The following is a 9,842-nucleotide window of genomic DNA, read 5'->3' as shown; positions in this document are numbered from 1 at the left end:
ATCTATTTATTTTATATTTTGTGCTCTTAGCTCACCTGGAAAGTAGAGAATATTTAGACGAGTTATTGCGGTCGGCCCTTGTCCGTCACATCTGTTATCAACCTTTGCTTTGAACATTTGCTCTATAACATAGCATTTGTTGGCTCATTGTGATGAAACTTTACAAGAATAATCCTTGAGTTGATTCCTAAATTGAAAATGTAGTTAAAATTGTTCCATTCTGCATTTTCTCATTAACCACCGGGACGCATTAAAACGGTGTATTAAAGTTTGGTTGTTTGGGTTTAAAGGCACAATGACACATTACTGGTCCTACCGCACGGAACATTAAAAATATTATGTTATGGTTATTAATCCTAATGAGACTTAGTATAAGTTAATAAAAATGAGTTAATTAAATCGTAAAATATCTAATTAATAACTTAATGAAATTAAACAATTTTCTTTTAAGTAGTCGATCAGTGTTTTGAGTATCAAAAAGTTATGAAAGTTACTCCACCACATCAATCATGAATTCATGCATTGCAATTAAAAATGTAGCATCTTCTCCAATTCAAAGAAAAAAACCCCAAAACTACGGGATCATGACGGTTTACACATCGTTTTATCAGTGGGCAGAAATTTAAAGTTTACTGATTACTATAGGTAGGTGATATTTGGTCAACTAAAAAGGACAACTTCATTGTGAACTTACTGTCCATTTACTGTATAATCTTTTAGGTAATTTTGAATTGACTGCTTCGGAAAAAAAAAATCCGAGGAAATTATTTCTATTTTCAAAATAGCTCAAGTAATCAAACTTATTAATGAAAGATTTCGTATTATACATATAAGCACCCACCACTTACGGTCGCGCAAGTCAACTATCTACCCATTGTCTCTTGTCTTGAAAATATTACAGGTGTCCTCAAAGAAAAAATGCTGCCGTTGATGGCAGAAATGAGCCGCGTCATGACAAAACCAACATAATGGGTTTACGACCAGCATAGATCCAGACCAGCCTGCGCATCCGCGCAGTGTGATCAGGATCCATGTTGTTCGCTTACAAACTATAACAAGTAGAGAAACTGATAGCGAACAGCATGGATCCTAATTAGACTGCGCGGATGTTCAAGCTGGTCTGGATCCATGCTGGTCGCAAACCCATTATGTTGGTTTTGTTATGGCGCGGCTCAAATGTATTTTACCTATCTGTGATAATCAGTGACTACAGTTTCATTTCTGTCATCACTGTAACATTGCAGCGTGGTCGTAAGAGGTAAATTGGTTCAAATTACCGAAGTCCGTGCAATTATTAGCTCCAGCAGTTGAGTTGGTTTTGACCCCTGGTGTTGCTTCAAGTTTGTAACATCCTAGGTTAGCTAAAATCAGCTTTCCTGTTTCGGTGTCATGTGACATAAACTGTGTTGGTGTGTAATAAATAAATAAACAAATAAAAAAAAATCTGCGTAGATCAACGGAGAACAAATCGAATAAGAATACTTTCACATTCAAATTTACAGACGATTTACGAATCAAGTATCTGTTCCCATCTTTGAATTATTTCTGTATATATCAGTATTTGTGTTGATACTGATAAAAACCTGCTCAATATTCTTGTCTGAGCAACCTTTCATTATCGGCCACCTGTGGAAACAAGTAATGACACAACACCTGTTTACTTTTTTGTTGTGTTTATTTTTTCATATAAATTCTCCCTAACCTATAATTTCATTACCACTGCCAACTGGGTGAAGTAAATATCCAGTGAACGTACAGTAAATCTCATTACTGGTGCCATACAGGTCTACGTCATTATGAGCTTTAACAAAAACTACGTCACCAATGTCAAGGTCAAGGACGGCTGCATTTCCGGCTGTTGCATAGTGACCTGGAGTGTGACTATAGAGAGAGTCCACATACCTGTAAAATGCTTTAAATAATTAAAATACATCTCATTTCATAATAAATGTGGTTTTTCTAAAAATCAATTATGTTGCAGTATTTTCTTGTAAAAAAGACTTGAGCTCTTGACTACATTACAAAAACGTATTTTTATTAGGATTTAATGACCAATCAAAATACATCAAGTAGAGTAGCTTTTACGTTTCTACATAAGATAGTAAAATATATCTCTTATCAGTTTCCTTTTTCTATGCACGTAAGGGCAGAAATAAAATATACTAGTAGTAATATTCTAAACGTAGATCTAATAATGCTAATTACCGAAGGCAAACCAAATCGAAATCATGCTTGACATCCTGGAAATTTGTTGACAACGTTCCTCATTAAATGAAACTTTGAATATCAGGCAAAGAAAGTGGTTAATATTTTTAAGAACAAAATATCTTTTAGTTTATGTCCAGAGGTAATACCTTTCCGACAAAACAACAACAAAACAATCAGTTTAAGAGCTTTAAAGGAACACTATTTTGAGTTTTTAGCTTCATAGACAACATTCAATATAGAGATAGACAAAACTTACTTATAATTGTGATACAGCTCGAGCCACAATTTACCATTTTGCTTGCCGAGAGCATGATAGTTGAATTCGTACAGACCGGAAACAGGTGCGACGAATTCTCCGGTTTGTGGATTATACACTCGTTGTAGGTCAAGAAACACACGATCAAACATGACCTTGTTGCTGTCTGTGACTGTTGCATGATGGGATAAACCTACAGAGAACGCGATGATTGCTTCTTCTAAAAATAGAAATATCAATTTGTCGTATTTGTCATCTCAAACAAAATGTTATTAAATTATGTCCAGTAGTTTAGAAAAGACGATATTCGGCATGTAAAACGTGAAATTTATTGTAATTTGTAGTCATACTTGGCAAGCGCACTTTTTTCGGCAATGGTTAATCTGACTTTTAACAAGGTTAACTTTTCTTCTACAACGGTTCACTGTTCAGATACTATCATGACGGTTCGTGATTATATCACGTGTCTTAGCATGCCTGAAATAGTGTACGGAGAGACTAGGTCTTTATACACGAGTAAATTTAGATGTTAAATTGTTATAATATTTGTGACTTTAAAGCTGCATGCCTCCAAATGAGCCAGCATATTCCAAGAAAATCAAACTTGAAAACTGAACTAAGATTTAAAGACAAGAAACAATATTCAAGATTCAAGTAAAAACAAAATGTGCGATTTATCACTGATTTTGCTGTAATTATCACAATATTTCTACTGCCTGACTAACGCAGTAAACGTTTGCGGGTTGTAATTGCGTTTAAATGTGTTAATTTCTTTCTTTGCTCACTTCAAGATGTTAAACTTTTAAATGCAAATCCAAAATGTATATGAAAATAAGCATGAATCTGTAAATATGCTGCTTTAAGACTTACGAAAGTGAAGTACATGCAGCTCGAAGCACTTGCATCCGTTCATCTAGACGTGTATGTTAAAATTTAAATTTTAATTATTATGCATAATTCAGAATAAGGAATTAGGTACCAGTTTTAGTTTCAGTACTTACGACCAGAATACATATCATTTTCTGTCACCAACTGAGCCCCCGAAAATGTGGAATAAATCTGATCTGTATCTCCATAAATGCTGTTGTTTCCGTGGGCACGAATGCTGATATGATCATTTTGTTTAAGGTGAAGGAGAACAGTATTTCCGGCATCTGCCCAGTCCTGGTCTGTTAGGCCGTAGATAGAGCAAACGTAGTGGTTGTTGTGGTATAGTTCTTGGTACAACTCCTTGTTCTGACGTGCTAAACTATTATTTAAAATACATTTAATAGCATTTTAGAATATAAGAACTGTTAAGCTGAAATATTATATTTACTATAAGGTATGCCTAATGAACAGTGACTTGTCAAGCGTACAAGGGATCGCAGTACTGGCTATGGACAGCATAAGACAAACTGAGGGGATTCAATAGTTGAAGAAAATTATCATAAAGATAAAAAGGACTATGTATCTGATTAGGAAATACGCTGTATTGATAAGCAGTAAATTTTAGAAAGTAAAATAATTCGATGTTTAATATTTGCTAGACATTGGACTGTGGTTTGAAACTTAACGAGAAAACATAACCAAATAAAAATAATTAGACAGGAATAAAGTCCAGACCGCGAAGTTCGTAGTGTTGTAGAAAGTGAATTAAGAATAATGCAAGCAGTTGCTCGTACACGCAATACATTGATGTTAATTTTATGTGTTAAAATATCACACATCGTTATGTATTTTCATATTTCATTTCCAATTTGTCTGTGAAGCCTAGTCCGGGTTTCCCGCACAATTAACACCGATAGAAGGAAACTTAACTAGAGGAAAACGGAATCCCTAAAGAAATCCCAACATGGCAAAATTGAAAAATGTTACAGGCTAGGTTTGAAATTTTGAATTTAGAAACATCCGCAGATGTTGTTAAACGACTACTTATTTCTCAGGAAATAATAGAAATTGTGAGAAAAAATTACCCGAAGTAATGGAATATGTAAAGTCCACTAGATGGCGCTGTGTATACACCGGTTGTGACGTCATAAGCTCCATTTACGTCAGTTAGAATGTTATTGTACATAATATTGTTTCCGCTTGCTATATCTTGATGTTGGTTCAAGGTCACAGAAAACGCTGACAATTTTGAGCCTTCTGCATCTAAAAAATGGCTTACAACATATCAAATATTCTATATTTTTAATTTAATAACATAAGTACGAATATATATGTATAAAAGCATTTATTTGTTATGTCTGTTATCGTTTTCTAATCTGAACCAATTGTGTACATTTTAAAAAGTTGTTTCGTGCGTAACAAAAATGCTACACATTAAGGCAAAGTTTGAAATTTACAGAGAAGAACTTCATAGAAGAAGAATTGTCATTGGCCAATTTAAAATTACAGACTGAAATCTGGAAATCTCAATGGCCGTTCTTAAATACAATGTAAAGGATAGTATTTGTCATTCTAAAATAAAACTTTAGTGATAGTTCTATCAGGAAAATGTAAAATGTACCCATCCTTGAAACAGTACTTTTTATTTTCGGCAATATACTCAGAAAAACAGTTTTTAAATGTAATGGCTTACTAAGCTCCAGAGAGCCGAGTTGAACACCAGTAAATGTGGTGTAAATCTCATCCGGTGTTCCGTACATGTTGATACTATACTGGCTCCTCGTCATAACCTTAACAAAATCACCATTCATCAGGGCGAGGATCACAGCGTTCCCAGCGGCCGCATAGTCCCCGGGGGTGTGAGCCCAGAGTGTGGCTACAAGTTTGTCATTAACGTACAGCTCCAGGAAAAGATTGCTGTCTGTCTTGGTTAATGAATACACTTGAAACTTGTACAATCCATCTTGCGAGCATGTGAATACCCCGTTGTTAAGTTGAGCTTGGGCGTGGTTCAAGATGACCTTAAAAATAAATTAAAGGACAAGTGATAATACTGTTTGGTTAAGAGAAACATTAACGAGAGATACTGATATGCTGTGGAACACTTCTGTGCGTAATTCTAAAACAAGACACATTTGTATTTCATATTAGAGAATATTTATATTTAGATAATAAATAATAAGGTCAGTATTCAAAATCATAGATCCTAAAATTTTAGTTTTATACCTAAGACACAGTGATAGGGAGTTTAGCACAACTTGTCCGCGCAACGACAAAATATCTTACTTCTGACCGAGACATCGTATCTTGACAAAATGGATATCAAGTCTGCATATGATAAGAAAACAGATGGTAATTTGCCCAAAACAAGATAAAAAAAATCATCTCTTTTTTTTCATCCCGTCGAATGTGTCATTTAATTTGAAGCTTATTACTCTTTACTCTATGCAAAATGTTTCATTGACTAAGACACCTAACAACAAACCACGAAATAATTATAGATGGAAGTTTTTTGAAAAGTGTGGGGAACATGATACAATATAAGATAACCATGTATTTATGAAGAATATAAAAGATAATAAAGTGCTCTAGAGCAAAATATTTTTCATCATAGAAATGGTTATTTTTAATAATTTAGAACTTTATAAACACTATTTCTTTCAAGCAGCATTTTATAGGATATCCAAATGTTTCATCTCTGTTTTTTTTTTTTTAAATATTTGAAATACTTTTGGAAAGTGTGCCTATAATGTGAGTAAATATGCAGTAAAATCACTGTTGACGAACTATTTTTAGATCTGTGATGTTACCATTTAAAATGTGATTCCCTGAAATGAATACGGAAACAAATCAGGTACGGCAGCATTTATTTGTTGATGTCGTATTTGAATCGAAATAATATTTCCCGATCAATGTCGTTCAGATGCGCAGCATCGTTGCCCTCGTGATAGAATCCATCGCATCCGAACACCAAACAGTGGTTTTATTCAGCAATAAATCACTGATAGGGATATATATTACATCTTAAATATAATATTTAAAAACTGTAAAACTTACCACTGGAAATGGTATTGTGGTTGAGTTGTCAACATTTAATGCATTTACATGAGAATCCTGTCCTAGAGTGAACGCGATGGGATCAAACTGAGCTGTCACTGAAATTGTTAAAATGTACAATGTAACCCGACTTCTTCAATGTTATAACGTAAAATGTAATCCAACTACTTCAATGTTATAGCGTACAATGTAACCCGACTACTTCAATGTTATAGCGTACAATGTAACCCGACTACTTCAATGTTATAGTGTACTATGTAACCCGACTACTTCAATGTTATAGTGTACTATGTAACCCGACTACTTCAATGTTATAGTGTACTATGTAACCCGACTACTTCAATGTTATAGTGTACTATGTAACCCCGACTACTTCAATGTTATAATGTACTATGTAACCCGACTACTTCAATGTTATAGTGTACTATGTAACCCGACTACTTCAATGTTATAATGTACTATGTAACCGACTACTTCAATGTTATAGTGTACTATGTAACCCGACTACTTCAATGTTATAGTGTACTATGTAACCCGACTACTTCAATGTTATAGTGTACTATGCAACCCGACTACTTCAATGTTTATAGTGTACTATGTAACCCGACTACTTCAATGTTATAGCGTACAATGTAACCCGACTATTTCAATGTTATAGTGTACTATGTAACCCAACTACTTCAATGTTATAATGTACTATGTAACCCGACTACTTCAATGTTATAGCGTACAATGTAACCCGACTATTTCAATGTTATAGTGTACTATGTAACCCGACTACTTCAATGTTATAGCGTACAATGTAACCCGACTACTTCAATGTTATAGTGTACTATGTAACCCGACTACTTCAATGTTATAGTGTACTATGTAACCCGACTACTTCAATGTTATAGCGTACAATGTAACCCGACTATTTCAATGTTATAGTGTACTATGTAACCCGACTACTTCAATGTTATAGTGTACTATGTAACCCGACTACTTCAATGTTATAGCGTACAATGTAACCCGACTATTTCAATGTTATAGTGTACTATGTAACCCAACTACTTCAATGTTATAGTGTACTATGTAACAATCTGACTACCCCAGTGTTGTAACGTACACTGGTGAGTTTTTTTATGTTATTAACCATAAAGCTGCTAAATTCCTTAAATGAACTTTTCAACAATGAAGTTTTAGACTGCCTTTTATCAGATTTAGGGATAAGCCAACAATATAGAGCCTGGTCATACTGCGCTGTTACATGTTGCAAGGTCCAAACACTTTCGGTTGCAGCAGCTTAAGGGATTGAGTTTTTAGTAATTGCATTACTAACATATTAAAGATAAACACTATATATTATATTAAGAGATGCCACAGAAGACTAAAGTGAACAAAAATATATCAATAATAATATAGAAAGAATTTTGATATTATATGTACGAATTTGTTGACAACTTCAAAATATAAATATACTAACCTTGGACAATAAGGACTGCCTGCAAGATAAGAAGTTTCAAATCCATTGTCATTCAACTGCAATTAACATATGAAACAAAAGGACTTATAAGAAGCGATTCTGGTGCGTGAGGATTTTTCACATTATAAGAATATGTAGAGATGATGTCAGGTGACAAAAGAAGCTACGTAAACAAGATACTCGTATAGTTCAAGAGCTGATAATTAACAAATATTTAAAAAAAATCGCATAGCATAAATAATCCGTGAGCTGTCAATTAACAAATGTATTACAAGAGAAAATGTCACTTAACATGTATCCTTACCTTAGTGCAGTAAGTGGTTAACTACTGTTTAATTATATAAGGAATTAACCTGTCCCTGCACTAAGGTGGTTTAGGAGATGTAATGTAACAAAATGTAGTCCACAAAGCCAGGATAAGTTGTTGTATGTTGTCATAAAAACAGAGTCAAAGAGACGATGTTACAGTATATAAATGACGAAATACATCATTTCATTTCAAATAGAAACTCTTAAGTAAAAAACCAACACTTTATAATTTGTTCTTAGCACTCGGTATTTTAGATGGAATGTAAAAACTTTTATTCTGTATTGTTTTCTTATGACAAGGTAAGATTCAAAGAGGAAAACAGGAGAAAAGTAATGGTACTTACACAAAAATTGGCAGCTATATAAAGTCTTCTCGTTATCTCTACTGAAATCAAACTAAACTTAAAGATTTTATATATATGCATAACTTAATACCTTCTTATCTTTATTCTGTAAGTAGGTGTGTGTGCTAATACGTAGTAACACAACATGACACAATTTCGTCACAATATTATGTAATGCCATTTTCTGTACGAAATCTGCTGTGGTCATAGTATTATTTTTACAATACGTTTATCTCTTAAATTTGGTTTGCAAATCATGGTCATGCAACTAAATAATTAGGTAAATAAGCAGACGCTTTTTTTGGTTGAGTCTATTATGTTTTGTTTAGGGGTGAGTTGTCATACACAAATTTACAATTTATATGCATTTTTTTTATTTGGCAATGAATTTGTTATTTTAAATTCTTCTGGGATTGTTTTCACAAATCATTTGTAAATAAAATTGTTATACGTCCGATTAAAGGCGTAATTTTAATGACCATATGAAATGAGTTCACACCTTCCGCGATGGTTTTAGCCAATGAAAGAACATCAATATAGTCGGACAGCGAAAAGGTTTGCAAATAGTAAATCAATAATCTTGACGAAGCAAACAAACTATGAATTGCAATTTTTATTTCCTATTATATTTTTGGTAGAAAAATCTGTCCGAGAAGGGCTAGGCATTTTTGTTTTGTAAGATGGCTGCCGTTACGGTAATTATCCCGAGCACCACCGCGACTTAGCGCGGGAATTATAAATATAGCTAACCTGAGCGCGTCGCATAAAAAAAAGGAAATAGAAAATCTACCTTTTATATTTATTTTTAATTAATATTTACAAATCGTACCTTTTGGATTTTATTTAACTGTTTTTTGTTGTTGTTTTTTTTGTAAATAAATAATCTTTTATCAAATTGTGAATAATAATATAAAAATTAAAAAAAAAAAAAAAAAAACAAACAAACAAACACGATCGGGTACGTGTTAGGTATGTTTTAAGTAAACTGGTGAACAGATTTACGAGTTCTGAGAACAAAGAAATTTACGGGGGGGGGGGATGGGTTTTTATTGTTTATATTTCTATTTCTTTGGGTTTGCACGACTTCAGTGGAAGATGTGTATTTTTGTGTTTATGTTTTAAAGCAGTAAATTGGTCGTGTATTGTTTTTTCTTATATTTGATTTCCTTTCATTTTTCTTATCTGAAGGCATGCAACTTTAATATCATAATACATTTATCACATTTATGCTATCTAGCTAGCTTACGGAACGTCGGTGGTTCTACTCAGGTGCCCGTCCTTGCCTGAAATAATGCACGGAAGGGCACCTGAGGTCTTCCTCCACCAGTAAAGC

General features: G+C 33.5%; 1 protein-coding gene across 1 annotated transcript; it reads right to left on the bottom strand.

Moving 5' to 3' along the window:
- Positions 1–1,656: 1,656 nt before the first annotated feature.
- LOC132733537 (uncharacterized) lies at positions 1,657–8,611 on the bottom strand. The gene is made up of 8 exons (XM_060720196.1): positions 8,510–8,611; positions 7,857–7,912; positions 6,392–6,489; positions 5,028–5,355; positions 4,420–4,597; positions 3,466–3,713; positions 2,465–2,684; positions 1,657–1,902 (listed from the first exon to the last, which is right to left on the bottom strand). The coding sequence occupies exons 2-8, from the start codon at positions 7,906–7,908 to the stop codon at positions 1,698–1,700; spliced, it is 1,329 nt and encodes a 442-aa protein (XP_060576179.1). The 5' UTR covers positions 7,909–7,912; positions 8,510–8,611; the 3' UTR covers positions 1,657–1,697.
- Between the last annotated feature and the right edge of the window lie 1,231 nt (positions 8,612–9,842).

This window comes from Ruditapes philippinarum, unplaced genomic scaffold (genome assembly GCF_026571515.1).
Source record: "Ruditapes philippinarum isolate M1 unplaced genomic scaffold, ASM2657151v2 ctg5234_1_1_1_1, whole genome shotgun sequence".
In the NCBI taxonomy this organism is placed as follows: Eukaryota; Metazoa; Mollusca; class Bivalvia; order Venerida; family Veneridae; genus Ruditapes; species Ruditapes philippinarum.
The sequence above is the reverse complement of the archived record's forward strand: the minus strand, read 5'-3'. Positions and strand labels throughout refer to the sequence as shown.